Here is a 19,460-nt window from a genome sequence, read left to right as displayed (position 1 = left end):
GATTTCTGCAGTAAGGTCTCTACACAACACAGTCTTCTTGTGTTGTCTAAGGTTTTCCTGAAGTGTTCTGTTTATCCGCTTGTTATTGGCTAGGGTCGTATTCTTGTGTTGAACTGGAGCCGAATTACCATCCCCATACAAAAATGTCCTTGGGTTTATACTCTTCTGCTGAGTTACAGCTCCCTTATCTGAATTTAACTCAGCTCCAGGTCATGAGAAGAACACCAACCTTGCCAATAATGAGCATCTTATACAGAGCATTTCAGGAAATTAAGCAAAGGGCAGCCAACCACATATGGAAGGAAGGCTGGGGGCTAACACGAGAGAGAAGAGAGGGGAAAAAATAAAAAACCCATCTGTACAGCTTGTATTGTTTAACTTTCATATCTGAATACAACTTGTCCACACAATTATTTCCCTCTAGTGGAACAGAAAAGCTTGTCTCCAAATGGTTGTTTGTTCACTGACAGATCCTTTTGTTTTGATACTGTTGTTTCCAGCTCAGAAGCATAATCTTTAGACATCAGAAGAATGTAACACAGCAGAGCCATGTATTTGCATATTTCTAAGAGATTAAAAAACTAAAACTAAAAGTTGGATATGAAAACGCAGAAGGAAACTAAGATGGAAGAGCATTAAGATTAAGATTTAAGGTCATAAAGACTGAACCCCCTACCTAGGTATACAAATATCAGAAGCACCTAAATAGGATACTTCAAAACAGATATTACAGAGATATAAATACAGAGGGAAAGTACAAGCTCATTAGTTAATCCCTTAGCAAATGGCACATATTATGAAAAAATATTTGTCTTTTAAATTCAGGAATTGTTTTGCCTTGCTTTTAAAGCTTTCTATATGCAACTAGTTATGTAATGTAACATTCATATTTTTACATCTTTTGGAAAGGCCCTGTAAATAATGAGCAGTGTTTATGTTTGGGTAATTTTAGCTAAGACTTTACATCAAGAGTTTGTGCCACAAAGTATCATAGCAATTATACCTTTTAAAAAGGTCCATCATCCAACATCAGATGATCCTGTTTTGAAAAATGAATCTTGTTTAATTAGATATTTAGATATTTTTTTCTAATTGTCCACATGTAATAAAAACTGAAATGTTGGAGAGGCTTTTTTCCAACATACTCTAATAGAGACATCTATATGGGACTGAATGTATTTATTTTAGTTTCCCCAGACATCACAGTACCTTACCTGTATTACTGCTTTGTTTTGAAAAGGGATTTAAAGTAGACTTTGCTTTGGAAGTCCAATTAGCAGTTGTGGACCCAATGGAACTCGATGATAAGGACTTCCCAAGGTTATCTGAACTAACTTTCTTGGTGTTATTGGTAGCTGTCTTACTCCAATCTGTAATAAAACATAAACAAATGTCTGTGACTTATACGAATGACATTTGTTTAAGGAAGCCGAGGCAGATTCTGATACAGGAATCATAAACCATTCACATGTTTGATTTACTAAACTTCAATAGAGATACAACATGGGCTTTAATAGTATAAACATAGTTCAAAATAGTTAGTCACTGGAACATATTTCTAAGCTGGTATGGGAAGTTACTGTTGTAATGTGCAGACAATGCCAAACTAATCTTCTAATGACCTGCCGTTGAATACATGTCTTCAACAGCTGTCTATATGCTTCTATTTAGTAATACAGAATACCTTCCAGATTGCCTGCGTTTACCTGAATTGTCCGCTAGACGGAATCGTCCACAGCACAGGTATCGTCTCCATTGTTTCTGCACATTTTCTTTCAAAGCACAGTGAAAAATAAATATAAATAAACCTATAGCAAATACAAACAAACAAGAAACATAGAACATTAGTTATTGATGCATATCCTATTAAAACCATATATGCAAAAATAGATTGTTTCTTAACAAATAAGTAGTTTTAAATTTGATATTAAGTATGTATTACAGTTAATACACACCGAAGTGCAGTTCTAAAATGCATTGGCATGTCATAATTTAGATTGAAAGCTAAAAAAGTGAATGTTTTTACGTTATTATTGTAAAAGATATTATTGAAAGTTAGTTGGAATCATTAACTTTAATTAATGTTCAGCTCATATTACAGAATAGTTCTATCAAAATAATTGACCAAAAGGAAATTGCTAAATCAAGAATCTTTTGCAAAATACAGAGGGGACCTCTGCTGGAATACAAAGATCAATACCTGCTCATAAAAGAGGTTGCATTACATTATATCATGTTTTGTGTTTCTGCTTGACATATAATTACACATTTGAGATGTATTTTGTGTTTTAATGTCATAAAACAAAGACTGCTTCAAATGCAAACTCAATAATATCAACATAACAACAGTTAAATGCAGAATATATGTATTTGTTTAGGTTTATTTTTTAAATCCATCATGACTTTTGGAGTATAAAGATGGTAGTAACCCAATTTACACATTAATGCTTTTCAAAAGGCGAAATGCATTGGTGTGTTCGTTATCAATATAATTTGAAAAGTTACTAGAATAGTTAAATAGGATAGCAAATATTCATTAATATTCAAAGTATGAAAAACAGGACACAATTATGTAGGAACCATGAAGCAATTTTCAAAATGAACTGTTGTGTTTTTGTGTAAGAACACCTTTTTACAATATGAGTGGAAATGTAAATTCACTTAATCTCAGATGTACTCAAATGCATGTAATGATGTAATTCTGAGGATAACATGATACCAATTATTTGACACTGAATTAAAGAAAACAAGTTTTTAATACAATGGATCTATTATTAAGTTACATTATTTAGTAAATTGACTTTATCCAAGGTGACTTACATTGTTTAAAACCAGTGAAATGCTATATTATTATTATATTTCCTGTATTTTATATGATGGCTATAATCTTGCTCTTTCCATTCAAATTCAAAGTACCAAATTCTGAATGACTACCTTCTCTGATCACTTACCTTGCAGTGAATTGAAAATGGAGAAGAGGTACATGAAGGCGAGATTAACTGGTCCCCAGGCAAAGAAAGCAAAGCCCCAGGTCATTCCCAATAAGAATGTCAAACTGACAACACTCCGTAAATTGCGCAGAATCTCTTCCCTTAAGGTGCGGTTGCTCCTTTTACCATTCCTTCCACAAATCTGCATCATCACCACGATGAACATGGCCACGTTCATGAGGAACATGATGCTGAAGTAACCCACACAGGTGACGTAGAAGACCACCTGGTTTTTCACCCAGCAGCTGAAAGGGAACAGGTTTTTGTATGGGTTTGATATACAATAAAACAAAAAAAAACATAACATACATTTAAACTCTATAATAACAATCAATTGTGTATGTAAAGATCACGGGCAGGATTAAATCAAAAATGTTGGCAAAGTGCGAGCGTGAAAAGTCGCTGAAGAGTCGCAGGAGGGGATCTCGCAGCTCAGCTCCTCGCTGAATTAAATCTACAAAATGAGGAGCTGCGAACGAGGAGGAGGCGGATTTTCTGGCGGGGGTTCCAGGATGGGCGGGCAGCGCGAGAGAAGCCGCGAGCCAATCACAGTGTCTGAAATTTGAGTGACAGCGGGGGCGCGAGAGCAGGACGGGCTGCGAGAAGAGCGACGCGTCAATAAATCAGAGAAATCAAAACTGTGACCCACCCGCTAATGGCAAACTACACAACTGTACTCAGCTGCGGCTTCATTTTCAGTAAGATGAATCATACATGTAACCGCTGTGATGTACAGGTGTGTAGTTTGCTATTAGCGGGTGTTGTCAAAGTTTTGATTTAATCCGGCCCAACGATGGCGCATGAAGGTACAGAAATCTTCCGCACCGCGCTGTAAATCGAAAGCATGAATCTACCCGCTGAAACACAATTACAAACCTGTACTGTGTAGCGGCTACAAATATGAGTAGGAGAACAAATAATACAATAAAAACAAAAGCCGCCATTGATGACCTTATCCAGGCGTTATCTATTAGCCGGTGGATCAATGCTGGTATCTTCGGTTATATGTGAATACCAGAACAATGCAAGTCTCTTATTCAGGGACGCTTTAAATCAGCGTTTACTTGTCATGTGCACTTTGTATTGCTCTGTTTTGTAAGACTGCCAATAAATACATAAATAAATATAATAATAATAATGTGTAACGCGGTGCATTCAATAAAAACTCACCCACGGGCTAATACAAAACTACAAAATGAACATCATAGTGGTTACATTAATTATTAGAATAAACGAAGAGTTCTTCAAACTGAAGAATGAAGCCGCAACTGAGTTCAGTTCTGTAGTTTTGTATTAGCGGGTGGGTCAAAGATTTGATTAAATCCGGCCCCTATTGACTGCATAATGTCGGTTGATGTGTAATTGTTCACTGGATGTGTCCAATTGTGATATGTTGTTGTGAAGCAAATATATATTTCATGGAGATATTGATATAAGTTGTTCGACTCCGAAATTACTCAGAATCGCTCATTTCAGGTATTTAATTTTCTACATTTTCTGGTGGAGGACCCCCAGACCCCCGCCGTGAATACCTCATTATGCCTCGCCCTCATTTCCCTGGCTACGCCACTGGTCGATACATAGATACTCTTTATAGTACACGTTGTAATATGACAATGTAATATAATTGTGTATATGTCACTTGTATATATGTCAATCTACATCATTGATTTACTGTAGTTTGAAAGGAGCCTGTAGCATGATAGGCTAACGCGGCACATAATTGTCTCCACAGTGAGATGATGGTTGCGTGCAAATCTATTATTCAATTTATCCTTCAGTAGGTAACACAATAACGCTATGCTGTGTCTATCAAACCGATAACGTCTTATTAAAAGGTGATCGGAAGGTCTACAAAGTTCCGACGGATCTGAAAGTGTAGGGCTGGCATCGTCTTCCACGCCTTCAGGCATCGATATCTGCCATTATAATTTTAATAGTCATAATAGTGCACTTTCTCTTGTATATAGATGGCGATATGGTGCGCATTCAATCCAGTTGCGTCATGCGTGTGTGATCTGTGATTAGTAATGAACGATTGACTGATGTTACATTATTACAGGTTTCGTTATGCTGTTGCTTATTATATGCTTATATGCTTATTTATATATGAAATTGGCCATATCTCCCTTTCGAAAACTTAGGAAACATTACATTGAATAGTACGGGTTATTGTGGCAATTAAATCGACCAATTAGCGGCAATTGCTATTAACATTGCAACCTTCTTTCTATATTGTGTGTGTGTGTCCATGTAACGGTGCAGAGCAGTACAGTAGTGTATCGTTATCATTTCCGTGTTATATAGGCTGCTGTGTCTAGGATAAAGGCATAACGTTGGCCACCTGCTACTAGATAATTGATTGTTCAGATTATTCAAAAATGTTCTAGATTGTTGTTGTTGTTGTTGTGTTTGTGGGTTTTTGCACCCAACGTGCAGTGCACAAACGTCACACACTTGTATGTGTACTGGCTTGCAAGTTAGACAACCACATGTGCCTGTAACAATATTCTATAAATGTCATCCAGACGTCTCCAGATGCTTTACCTTTTTGTGTACATCTTCATAATAGCAATTATACAGCTGCTGACAGCAGTGCAATTCGATTTAGTGTTCGTGTAGTAGAAGTCGCCTTCACTCCATATACCATATATTCAAATATACCAATAGCCCACGGGCGTCGCTAGACCCTATTTAGTGGGGCTTCAGCCCCCCTATATTTTCTGTCAGCCCCACTAAAAATATTACGATCAAAGACGTACGAAGCAACGGAGAACACCGTTCAACCTCCGCCCCCATTACACCGTCTTTAGAAACACCGTTTTCCAGACCACATAACTGTCAGTGAGAAGCGCCGAGCAGCCTATAGAGAGAGATGCGTGAACTGTAGAAATACTGTACTGTCCCAACATCGGCTACAAAATGCATCAATCAAAATCCACATTCAATCCGTGGTGAGTGCGTTGTATCCAAATGTATCGTGCATGGAAACACCCCCCTTACATAGGGTATAGGCTGAATATACACTCACCTAAAGGATTATTAGGAACACCATACTAATACTGTGTTTGACCCCCTTTCGCCTTCAGAACTGCCTTAATTCTACGTGGCATTGATTCAACAAGGTGCTGAAAGCATTCTTTAGAAATGTTGGCCCATATTGATAGGATAGCATCTTGCAGTTGATGGAGATTTGTGGGATGCACATCCAGGGCACGAAGCTCCCGTTCCACCACATCCCAAAGATGCTCTATTGGGTTGAGATCTGGTGACTGTGGGGGCCAGTTTAGTACAGTGAACTCATTGTCATGTTCAAGAAACCAATTTGAAATGATTCGACCTTTGTGACATGGTGCATTATCCTGCTGGAAGTAGCCATCAGAGGATGGGTACATGGTGGTCATAAAGGGATGGACATGGTCAGAAACAATGCTCAGGTAGGCCGTGGCATTTAAACGATGCCCAATTGGCACTAAGGGGCCTAAAGTGTGCCAAGAAAACATCCCCCACACCATTACACCACCACCACCAGCCTGCACAGTGGTAACAAGGCATGATGGATCCATGTTCTCATTCTGTTTACGCCAAATTCTGACTCTACCATCTGAATGTCTCAACAGAAATCGAGACTCATCAGACCAGGCAACATTTTTCCAGTCTTCAACTGTCCAATTTTGGTGAGCTTGTGCAAATTGTAGCCTCTTTTTCCTATTTGTAGTGGAGATGAGTGGTACCCGGTGGGGTCTTCTGCTGTTGTAGCCCATCCGCCTCAAGGTTGTACGTGTTGTGGCTTCACAAATGCTTTGCTGCATACCTCGGTTGTAACGAGTGGTTATTTCAGTCAAAGTTGCTCTTCTATCAGCTTGAATCAGTCGGCCCATTCTCCTCTGACCTCTAGCATCAACAAGGCATTTTCGCCCACAGGACTGCCGCATACTGGATGTTTTTCCCTTTTCACACCATTCTTTGTAAACCCTAGAAATGGTTGTGCGTGAAAATCCCAGTAACTGAGCAGATTGTGAAATACTCAGACCGGCCCGTCTGGCACCAACAACCATGCCACGCTCACAATTGCTTAAATCACCTTTCTTTCCCATTCAGACATTCAGTTTGGAGTTCAGGAGATTGTCTTGACCAGGACCACACCCCTAAATGCATTGAAGCAACTGCCATGTGATTGGTTGGTTAGATAATTGCATTAATGAGAAATTGAACAGGTGTTCCTAATAATCCTTTAGGTGAGTGTATATCAGTGTAGTGAGTACGAGTGAGGTGCAATAATATACACTCTATAGTAGGCACTTTTCCCACGAAATATCTGATAAGAAGGAATCAATTAAGACATGAAAGGAAGAAAGCAAGGGCAGATAAACGAGTTACACAAATCATGAAATGAAACGAAACGAACACTGACACATTGCTGAACAAAACACAGTATAAAATGACATTCAATATCAACATATTTTCTCTCTGTGCACGAATAATAAGCAACATTTCGTTTGTGTGGATGTTGGGCGCAACACCTGATGTACACAGTACAGTGTACTGTACACAGTTATTTCACTGACACAGCCGCACTGTGAATAAAGCCGGAGCTGCGCTTTCTCTCACTGCGCCTCAACCGCAGAGGCTTTAGACAGCTCTTCAGTGTTTAAAACTAGAGGAGCTGCGAGAGCATTTTCAGGGTGTTTTCTCGCAGATATTTTCTTGATTTAATGCAGCGAAAATGTAACCACTCCCACTGTATTGTTGAGCGTGATTATCTACAACTTTAACCAGTCGTTAATAGCAAACTACACAACTGTACAACATGGGATTTACTTTAAAAATTAGAAGAGAGTAGCATCTAACTAAACACGAAAGCGCGACTGAGTACAGTGGTGTAGTGTTGTAGTAGCGGCTGTGTGAAAGCTGGGTTTTATTCTCTCGCATTGTGCCAGAAAGGAGCTGCGAGAAGGTCGTTTTGGGGCGCAAATGGGGTCAGATTTAATACCACGATAGTTTAACAGCGCGATTTCCACTCGCAGAAAGAAAAGTTCTATATATACCAATTAAATATATATAACATATTTTTTCCTACTGTCCACTTTGTAAAAACATTGTGACAAGATTCTTATTTGAGCATCCAGGGAACTGAATCATATTTCATGTTGAAGCTGGAAATAATTCCTCTTCTTTAATCCATTTATTTATTTATTTATTTATTTATTAGTAGACACCATTAATCAGGGCAACTCACAGTTTTCACAAATATAATTCAAAAATATTGTACCGACATTATCTTTTGCATATGTTAAACATTTGTCTATGCCTGATTAACAGTAAGAATCAGACCCTGAAATTGAATCTAATGGGAGGACTTCCAGATGCAAATGACATGCTAGCTGTCAGTGCAATGTTCTACCATCAGACAATTGTCAACTGGTTGAAAATGTGGTTTATTTTTTGTATCACTACTGATGGCAAAACAAATTAAATATCATGACCTATATTCCAACATACTCACTGCTGTAATTACTTCCCCCAAGTATACAATTATACAATTATGATATTTCAGTTTTGTTTTTTTAATACATATGTATCTTCAAAATAAATGTTTTTCCCCATTAAAAATGTATGGTGTGTAGATAAGTGGAGAAATCCTAATTTAAATGCATGAAACTCTAAGGCACTGACACAACAAAATGTGAAACAAGTTTAAGGTGGTGTAGACTTTGTATAGGCACTGTACATATTGAAGTACCCATGCTGAGACTGAACGACTGTACATAGTACAATTTTAATGTACACGGTAGTGGACAAAAAAGTGGAAACCCCAATGTAAAGTCACTAAATAAGGTGTTGGGCCACCACATGCAGCCTGTATGTGCTGTGGCATAGAGTCTGTCAACGTCTGGAATTCTGCAGGAGGAATGCAGCACCATTGTTCCACAAGCAAGTCAATCAACTCATGCCTGGTCCATGGAGGTGGGAAATGCTGCCTCAGGTGTCATTATAGAATATCTAATAAATGCCTGATTGGGTTCAGATCTGGTGACTGAGAGGACTATGACATACGGATAACATCATTGTCATGCTAATCAAACCATTGGATGACCACGTGTGCTCTATGTATGGGTGCATTGTCATTCTGGAAGACACCCCTGCCAGCAGGAAAGAAATGCTGCAACATGGGGTGAAGATGATCACTGAGTACCATTAATTAATGATTAGCATTGACCTTGCCTTCTAAGGGGATGAGTGAACCCAAACTATTCAAGGATAATGTGCCACATAACATTACAGAACCTCCAGAAACCTTCACTGTTGGAACCAAGCACTAAGGGCTGAAGAGGTCTTTAGGTTGGCACCACACATGCGCTCGTGACTCATCTGACCATATCACCTTCTGCACTGTGCAGTAGACCATGGCCATCAATGCACTGATATCACGATCCTGGAGCATGCGATTCCATCCACTGTTGCCCTTTGCTGACATTGTCTTTCCAATTGGAGGTCCATACCGACATCACCTTAGAAACCGTTGCTCTTGAATCAACAGCAGGTTGAACTGTCTTGGTCACTGAAACTCCTGCCAAATGCGCCCCTCTTTCGAAGTCAATGAGGTCTCCACTTGCAGTCATGCTAGCCATAATTATAGGCAACCAGACCTGTTCAGCATTTTTATACATGATCCTAAGCATGCTGGGATGTTATTTGCTTTATTAACGTAAGAGCCACACCTGTGTGGAAGTGCTTGCTTTCAATATAACTGTTGTCCCTCATTTACCCAGGTATTTTAATTTTTTTGTCCACTACCTGTATGTGTTCCTGGTAATTCATCATTGATTTAAACATTGTCTGAATAATACAGACATTACTTATTACTAACAAAACCATGATTAAATACATTTTAACCATTGTCGCCATTCTTTTATTGAACATGTTAATGCATGTACATTTGTAGTAATTGAATGATAAATAAAGATAACTAAGGTAAAGCAATGTGATGATTGTTAATGAATGCTCAACAGGTAGCTTAATGGGGCGCAATATTGGCAGGGGTTCAAGGACTGAAATACAATTTAAAAACTCAAGTCCCGAGACAATATGCTCTAGTCATGAGTTGGCAAGAGATGAAAAGGAATAGAGAAAGTTCTAATACAAGGCTCTACTTATGTATGATGATCACCTTCGTGAGATAAGACCTTTTCTGTGAACGGGTCAACATGCAAGGCTCTATCTCTGTCTGGTGTTGTGAATCATGAATTGTAAATTCACTCACACGCAGACAATTCTGTGGTTTTATTGTGGAACTACGCAAATGGCTGAGTGATGAAGCAATTAATTTTTGAAACACATGAAAGATTGCACTGTACTTTTGAGTATGATTAGTAAAGATGAATCCTTAGGAATCACTACACACAAAATTATATGTCGTAATTCTTATAATTCTGATTTGCTAATTAGATTTGAGCATCCTGCTGTTTTCAAAAAATGTCCAAGGCATATCAGATCAATTTTCCCTTCCTTTAAATCATATATTTGAGACATGTTCAAAGGGACTTACAATTCAGAAGAGCTTTGCCCATTTTCTCCTTTTCCATAATATTCCTTTCCATAGGCTTTCCTGTCGATCGCAACAACAATAGCTACTATCACGGCAGGGAGACCTAAAAAATAAAATAAAATAAAAACAAATATATACATGATAACTTAATTTCAAGGCAGCAATGCAACTTCATAAGTTAAATCTTATTTAATTAAAACTTAAAATTTCACTTATTAAAGTTCAAAAATCTTTAAAAAAGGAAACTTTTTAGAGCCATTTTTACTGAACACAATTTGCTATCTTTAAACTTACCCCATCCAACAATGCAGAACTTGAGAATGTACCTCCTGATGTAAGTGTTAAACACCTTAACCAAGGCAATGTACATGTGAATAGATTCAAGACCCATCCAAGTAAAGGAAGTCAAGAGAAAAAAATGCAGGAAGACTGCAACGGCAACACAAAGTCCTTCTACGTTGAAGGAAGCCAGCCAGCCATCCAGCAGAAACACCATGTTAAGGAACAGCAGGGAAGTGCTGAGATTCATTAGGATTTTGGAAGGGTAGTCCCGGCGTAGTTTTCTAGAAATAATGAAATATAATAAACATGTGGCTGACACGTGGACTGACCAAGCCAAATGATGATGCATTTGGATTCGTCAATTTATTTATGACTATAGTTTAAAAAGTTGTGGCATTCTTCAGATTTTATTGGAAAACTGAGATTTAGATCTCTGTCATAATATAAGGGATTGGAATTTCTTCCATGCCTGTGGATAAATATTATCCAACTGAACCTTTTCTTTTCCCTTTGGAATCAAATATTGAGCATGCCATATTACAAGATCTAATCAAAACAGTATTTTTGTATTAGATGGACATTGTTCCACTTCTGAACTTTGACAGGTAATACTGAGTGGAGATGTTTCTTTTCCTATGAACTTTGCCAGCATTGTGTTCTAGTAATTAATTAAATCAATTGGGCTGGTAGTCCTGTGGTAGTGAGATTACATATGTTTAGGTTCTGAATTGGACTGTTATTTTAATTAATGTCTTGGGTTGTCATTATTACACTTACTCAAATGCAATATACGTGAGTAGGGTTGCCGCAGAGAATATAGCAGAGATACCACAACCAATGTAAGTGATGAAGGTCAGAATCTTTGTGTTCTGCGCATCTATCTGATGTGCAGTTCCAGAAATGTCCTATAACCAGAAAGGGGGGAAAAATGCTTCAAATCTTTTAAAAATGCAATCAATACACACATTGGCTATTTGCCACCTACAGCTGCTGTTAATCTTCTTGTGTACTAGGGTCTTAAACAAAAGACAAACAAAACCATAAGGAGCACATTATTTTGATTGTAAAATAGCAAAGAGTGCAATGTCTGTTTCCTGTGCAACAGGCTGTAACCCTTCAAGGTAATGCTTAAAACTGTGCTTAATATGAAAGGAATCTCCTTTGAAATTGAATGTCGATCTTTCCTTGGCAATCATAAAAAAAGAAAGGACAACAAATTGCACTTGACCTTGTTCAGATTAAATATGGACAATCCTATTGACTTATATTTGAATTATTAATGCTCATACAAAACTCAATTCGATTTTACAGCTAGGAATTCTTTAAGACCTATTCATCATTTTGTTCTGCTTTCAGTAAAATTCTGTTTGGTAATTCATATTATTTGATGTATTAGTAGTAATCTGTTAGTTTGACAAAGAGATATGTGTCCAATTTTAACAGCCTTGTTCATAACTAGAAATTTGTCCTTTATGATACATTAATCCACTGAGTAAAGTCAGCAAAATTCAGACTATTGCACTATATTATTCAGCTGTATCTCACCATCAAAACTCCAAAGTGTGTGAGATGATTGCACAAGCATATGGTTTGGTTTCCATTTGATTCAGGGCTCACAGTACAGCCTTCTGTATTCCATCCCCCACTGCCATCTTGAAAAGACAAACATAATACAAATATCAGAAATAGTATAAATCAGCACTTACATTCAGGGAACTAGATTCCGAATATACAAGGACAGCCGTAAATTATTTACTGCACATAGTTTTGTTGTTTATATAATCTATATCTTCCCATAGTGGGTTGGACAATATGCCCAGATGCATGAATAATACACTTAAGATTTTAAGTAGTTTGCTATATTCTTGGCTGTGAGAAATTATGTTATGTAAAATTTAATTTTATGTTTAGGTCAAAAAAAGTGATGGTTAAAATGTGCTTACTTAAATACCTTTCTCTCCCAACAATGACAAAGATTGTGAATATCACTTACTTTTTATAGTAAAATCCCAGAATACACACACAGGCTTTGGCTGTGACTGAAAGGAGGAAAAAAAAACATTTTAAATGTAATTGTTTTTAGTTTGGGTCAAGGACAATGTAAACATTTAAGTTAATTGTTTTATGTCATATCAAAAGTGTTTCACAACATATGAAAACATAGAAATATATTAACAAAAATAGTAACATCCATTGTATAAAACTCTGGTGTATATAATTCGATTTTAGTTTTATATTCATACCTGGTAGTGTATGTGTTGTATTTGTATCCTGACAGGATCCTGCAGATTACTTATTGAAACATTACCAACACTGGTGGCCACCACAAAACTGTTTAAGGAATGTCCATTGCTTTTTTCATCCTGAACAATAAAACACATTTATGAAATTATTATATTTTTGGTTCACACATATAAAATGCAATGTGAAATTAATCAAAATTGTTATTTAAAAAATACTGCAGATATTGATTACAATTTTTGAGAACCTACTTCCAGTACTTCCAGTACAGGTTTTCATTATAGAAATGCTCTTTTTTAAACATATCACACACAACTGTTTTTTTTTGTTTTTTTTTTACTGGAGTTACAATACAATAAATGAAGAAAGAAAGAAAGCCTAAAATATTTGTTTCATTGCCTGTTCAAAAGCTCACATGTCTATATTTTTAACTCACCTGAAACAGTCCAGTTTTGCTAAAGAATGTGAACTGTATCCTAGAAACAGCCTCTATATCTGTTTCACTTAAATTACTCAGCAAGGTTGAGGGCAGAGTGACCACAGCCATTGAGTCCTGTTGATCCATTTTAAAATTCACCTGAAAAATAAAAATAAGAATGGAAATGTAAACCATAGTTCAAACTATATGCATTTGTTCCATTCTTGACACCATGTTCTAAGCAGGAAAGGTCCTTTTTCTTGCTAGGCAAAATACACTCACCTAAAGGATTATTAGGAACACCATACTAATACTTTGTTTGACCCCCTTTCGCATTCAGAACTGCCTTAATTCTACGTGGCATTGATTCAACAAGGTGCTGAAAGCATTCTTTAGAAATGTTGGCCCATATTGATAGGATAGCATCTTGCAGTTGATGGAGATTTGTGGGATGCACATCCAGGGCACGAAGCTCCCGTTCCACCACATCCCAAAGATGCTCTATTGGGTTGAGATCTGGTGACTGTGGGGGCCAGTTTAGTACATTGAACTCATTGTCATGTTCTAGAAACCAATTTGAAATGATTCGACCTTTGTGACATGGTGCATTATCCTGCTGGAAGTAGCCATCAGAGGATGGGTACATGGTGGTCATAAAGGGATGGACATGGTCAGAAACAATGCTCAGGTAGGCTGTGGCATTTAAACGATGCCCAATTGGCACTAAGGGGCCTAAAGTGTGCCAAGAAAACATCCCCCACACCATTACACCACCACCACCAGCCTGCACAGTGGTAACAAGGCATGATGGATCCATGTTCTCATTCTGTTTACGCCAAATTCTGACTCTACCATCTGAATGTCTCAACAGAAATCGAGACTCATCAGACCAGGCAACATTTTTCCAGTCTTCAACTGTCCAATTTTGGTGAGCTTGTGCAAATTGTTGCCTCTTTTTCCTATTTTTAGTGGAGATGAGTGGTACCCGGTGGGGTCTTCTGCTGTTGTAGCCCATCCGCCTCAGGTTGTACGTGTTGTGGCTTCACAAATGCTTTGCTGCATACCTCGGTTGTAACGAGTGGTTATTTCAGTCACAGTTGCTCTTCTATCAGCTTGAATCAGTTGGCCCATTCTCCTCTGACCTCTAGCATCAACAAGGCATTTTCGCCCACAGGACTGCCGCATACTGGATGCTTTTCCCTTTTCACACCATTCTTTGTAAACCCTAGAAATGGTTGTGCGTGAAAATCCCAGTAACTGAGCAGATTGTGAAATACTCAAACCGGCCCGTCTGGCACCAACAACCATGCTACGCTCAAAATTGCTTAAATCACCTTTCTTTCCCATTCAGACATTCAGTTTGGAGTTCAGGAGATTGTCTTGACCAGGACCACACCCCTAAATGCATTGAAGCAACTGCCATGTGATTGGTTGGTTAGATAATTGCATTAATGAGAAATTGAACAGGTGTTCCTAATAATCCTTTAGGTGAGTGTAGTTTACATATTCATTACATATCCATTACTACTGTATCCGACTGCTTCATTATGTTCAAAAACAGATTGCTTATTTTAAGTTAAAGTTAAAATGTGTATTTCTGTATTTTCTTTAAAGAAAGTATGTTATTTTTATGCTTCTTTGCCAAATTATTTCTATATCTATAAAGATGAATCCAACGAACCGTTATTTATCCATTAAGATTTGAATACTTGATGATAGCTTGTTGTTTAACAAAGGACCCTTCAATCTGTGTAATGGAAAATACATTACTGTGGCTGTTGTACTGTACCTGGAGGTCTGAGGCATTGCCAGGAGCTGTTGCACTGAATGATGTGCCATTAAACGTACTGTAATTCAATGCTGATATACCAAGAGCCAGGTTTTTCGAGGGGATTCTTAGGAAGGGTTCATCAAAATGGATTTTCAGTGCCAGCTCATCCACTGTCTTCAGTGCCCTTTAAAATGAAAGGTGAATTCTCTTTGTCTGGTTGATAATTTACTTACATAATTGACTATCACATGTAATCCTAGTGGGGTATGGGTCATTTTGTGCAACAGCTGGGGATTCCTGAACAAACCATGGATCAGAATTGAATATTTCAAGGCTGTAGGACATACTTTTATTGGATACCTCTTGACAGACACAGATATTTAAAAAAAAATGTTTTTCAAGTACGATGTGCATGCTAACTTTCATTAAATATTCGTTTAAAAATGTTTAATGTATTTTTATTTATCAAACAGAACAGAGGTACAACATAAAAATGGCATATGAAGTCGCCTTTTTATCCTAATACAGCTTAATTACAGAACGTATCTGTCCTACAGAAAGGAAAACAGAAACACAAGGGAAAAGAGGTAGAGATATAAAACCAGAACAAGGAACTTGGACATTTATAAGAATGGAAAGAATGCTAGCCAGAAGCAAGAAATTAAGAAAAAAGGATGTCAAGTGTGATTTACAAGGAATAAATTGATCATTTGCAACATTAATGAAATGCCCAAGGGTAGCATGAGGAATGGAATCTAGTCTGTATAAAATAGTATACTATATATAACATCTGATATGTTTATATATTTTTGAAATACACAGCAGTTTTGAAGGTGGCTATTTTTGTTTGTAATTACTGAACGATCCATACTATCAATAAATGCTGCGATTGAAAAATCCTTCACACAGCCTAGTAATTCAGTAATATTGTTCTATATTGTAGACAGCAATGTAGTGAGCTAGATTTAAAAAAAGTAATTTGCTTTGATAAATGTGGTATACAAGAGCTTTGGATTTTATTCTGAAGAATCTTTTCGTATTTAACTCACTTACATACAGCTTAGGGGTGTTTCCTTTAAAATTAAGAACATTCATTTATATGAAGGAGGTTGAAGACAATCTAATTAACAACAGAAGGATGGTACTGCCATCTTAGATTTGCTTTATACAAATTAAAAATTAAGAATATGCTACTGAATAACATAATTAGATCTGAGATTTTTAATTGATTTTAGATACATATCAACTCTTGAAGCTGCCTAACAATAAAGTATATATCTAAGTCATGGAAGTCGCCCTGGATAAGGGCGTCTGCCAAGAAATAATAATAATAATAATAATAATAATAATAATAATAATAATAATAATAATAATAATAATCTACTTACAGAGGAGAAGAGGCAGCTAAAGCGGTGTCCGAGCTGGTCAATACGTTGGAAAACACTGTCACAACAGTGGTAGCCAGGGATGCATTGATCCTTGCCACATTAATAATCTCTTTCAGCTTCGTCACAATTTTTGTCACTTCTTCAGTTGTTAGCTCATAGTTGGTTATGTCCACCAACTGAGTGGCCACATCAGCAGCATTGTCTATTATAAAATCAAATTATATTAATTACAGATCATGGCTGCAATATTTCAAGTTTCCAGATCAAAATAAAAAAATGTCAGTTTAAACACACAAATTAAACAAGTATTATTATTATTATTATTATTATTATTATTATTATTATTATTATTATTATTATTATTAATAATAATAATATATTATATATAATATTATATTTGATTGTCATAAAAGATATTGGTTAATTATTTAAATGTGTATATACAGACGTGCTCCAATTTTTTGGTACCTTTATAGCTCAATGAAATATTGCTTCATTCCTCCTGAAAAGTGATTAAATTAAAAGCTATTGCATCATGTATACTTGCATGCCTTTGGTATGTCATAGAATAAAGCAAAGAAGCTGTGAAAAGAGATGAATTATTGCTCATTCTACAAAGATATTCTAAAATGGCACGGACATATTTGTTGGTACCCCTTAGCAAAGATAATAAATCATTGGATTATAGTGACATTCCAAACGAATTAGTAATAACTAACTAGTTTATTTAATTAGAATCACATGTCTCCAATCTTGTAATCAATCATTCAGCCTATTTAAATGGAGGAAAGTAGTCACTGTGCCGTTTGGTATCATTGTGTTCACCACACTGAACATTGACCAGAGAAAGCAAAGGAGAGAGTTGTCTGAGGAGATCAGAAATAAAATAATGGACAAGTATGGTAAAGGTAAAGGCTACAAGACCATCTCCAAGCAGCTTGATGTTCCTGTGACAACAGTTGCAAATATTATTAAGAAGTCCAAGGTCCATGGAACTGTAGCCAACCTCCCTGGGCGTGGCCGCAAGAGGAAAATCAACCCCAGACTGAACAGAAGGATAGTGCGAATGGCAGAAAAGAACATCATACCTACAGTGAAACAAGGAGGAGGCTTAGTTATGTTTTGGGGGTGCTTTTCTGCGCCTGGCACAGGGTGCCTTGAATCTGTACAGGGCACAATGAAATCTCAAGACTATCAAGGCATTCTGGAGCGAAACTTACTGCCCAGTGTCAGAAAGCTCTGTCGAAATCGCAGTTCATGGGTCCTCCAACAGGATAATGCCCCATAACACACAGCAAAAGCACCCAAGAATGGATAAGAACAAAACATTGGACTGTTCTTGGACAAGTGGCCTTCTATGAGTCCTGATCTGAATCCTATCGAACATCTATGGAAAGAGCTGAAACTTGCAGTCGGAGAAGACACCCATGAAACCTGAGACAGCTGGAGCAGTTTGCTCAATAAGAAGTGGGCTACCTGTTAACAGGTGCAGAAGTCTCATTGAGAGCTACAGAAAACATCTGATTGCAGTGATTGCCTCTAAAGGTTGTGCAACAAAATATTAGGTTGAGGGTCCCATAATTTTTGTCCATGCCATTTTCATTTGTTTTATTATTTACATGTATTATTATTTATTATTTTATTATTATTATTGTTTAATTTTTTGTGGAGGGGTACCAACAAATTTCAGCACGTCTGTGTGTGTGTGTGTATATATATATATATATATAACCAATATTAACCAATATTTTTAATGACAATCAAATATAATAATAATAATAATAATAATAATAATAATAATAATAATAATAATAATAATAATAATAATAATATTCAGCAGGATGTGAAGTGTTCCAGTTCAAATAATGTAGGCTTCATTAGTTACTTAAAGGTCACTTTTGGTCTCATTACAAAACTGAAATCTATACATCTTTAAACAAATGTGACCATGTCATGCATTAAGTTTATGTCCAACTGTGCTTAAATTTATATATATCACAACATTTCAAGAGTAACATGCTGTTCTCACAGAGCTCAGAATAGTGTGCATGTGTTCTCCAACAATTTCATGGAGTGAATTTGTTCTCATTTCTCATAGGGTGCAAGGCAGTTTACACCCAGGGCACAGTAGATAATACACAAGTAATATAGACTGCATTTATTCATAGAGGGGTGGTGAAGTACATCTTATGCTTACCTGCAGATACTGCAATGCTGTCAATATCACCTGTGCAATTTCTGAGGTCTGGTGGGGCCCAATAAGAGGTGTAATTCTGTAAATTTAACATGCTAAAAATAAAAAAATAAACAATGTTATGGTTTGGTGATTTACTGCAGATATAATGTTTCTTTTTTGTTTGTTTGTTTGTTTTCTGCTTTGTAATTCCATATAATATAACTCTGCATGCCATAATTACATCTCTTAGAAAGTATTAAGTCACTTCTTTATTCATAAAAATAAAAGCAAATCTGCTGCATTCTTTAGAGAAAGAAGGCGGCACAGGTCATGTGACTCACCATGTTCTCGATGCATTTTGTGCTTTGTTTGGGAAACACGGCACAGACTGACTGACGGTTGGTCTGCTCTCAGGCCACTTATAGTGGAAAGGGTCTTCTTCAGCATCACAGTTCTCTAAATTATATACAAGGTGTTAACTTCTGCTGAATTCTAATGCTTTTAAAATATATTTTGTATGCATTTACAAATAAATAGGTTGTGTCAGTACTCCTGTACTTTGAAAATAGTACGTCATTTATAACTAGAAAGGTTTAACATGATTAGGTTCACCATAGTTCAGAGAATAAAATAAAACCATAGAAA

General features: G+C 36.8%; 1 protein-coding gene across 5 annotated transcripts in view; it reads right to left on the bottom strand.

Annotated features, from left to right (window-relative positions):
• adgrg6 (adhesion G protein-coupled receptor G6) overlaps positions 1 to 19,460 on the bottom strand; it is a 96,980-nt gene that overhangs the window by 9,542 nt on the left and 67,978 nt on the right. For all 5 annotated transcript variants that reach the window (XM_066701784.1, XM_066701949.1, XM_066701869.1 and 2 more), the window contains 14 exons: positions 19,157 to 19,271; positions 18,837 to 18,928; positions 16,640 to 16,841; positions 15,270 to 15,435; positions 13,499 to 13,639; positions 13,065 to 13,184; positions 12,815 to 12,860; positions 12,367 to 12,473; positions 11,599 to 11,726; positions 10,834 to 11,102; positions 10,540 to 10,642; positions 2,952 to 3,235; positions 1,707 to 1,808; positions 1,215 to 1,370 (listed from right to left, as the gene is read on the bottom strand). In XM_066701784.1, the coding sequence (XP_066557881.1) occupies positions 1,215 to 1,370; positions 1,707 to 1,808; positions 2,952 to 3,235; positions 10,540 to 10,642; positions 10,834 to 11,102; positions 11,599 to 11,726; positions 12,367 to 12,473; positions 12,815 to 12,860; positions 13,065 to 13,184; positions 13,499 to 13,639; positions 15,270 to 15,435; positions 16,640 to 16,841; positions 18,837 to 18,928; positions 19,157 to 19,271 (2,031 nt within the window). The remainder of the gene's footprint in view (positions 1 to 1,214; positions 1,371 to 1,706; positions 1,809 to 2,951; positions 3,236 to 10,539; positions 10,643 to 10,833; positions 11,103 to 11,598; positions 11,727 to 12,366; positions 12,474 to 12,814; positions 12,861 to 13,064; positions 13,185 to 13,498; positions 13,640 to 15,269; positions 15,436 to 16,639; positions 16,842 to 18,836; positions 18,929 to 19,156; positions 19,272 to 19,460) is intronic.

The sequence above is a fragment of the Amia ocellicauda genome, chromosome 1 (genome assembly GCF_036373705.1).
Source record: "Amia ocellicauda isolate fAmiCal2 chromosome 1, fAmiCal2.hap1, whole genome shotgun sequence".
NCBI classification, from domain to species: domain Eukaryota; kingdom Metazoa; phylum Chordata; class Actinopteri; order Amiiformes; family Amiidae; genus Amia; species Amia ocellicauda.
This window is presented reverse-complemented; position numbering and strand designations above follow the sequence as displayed.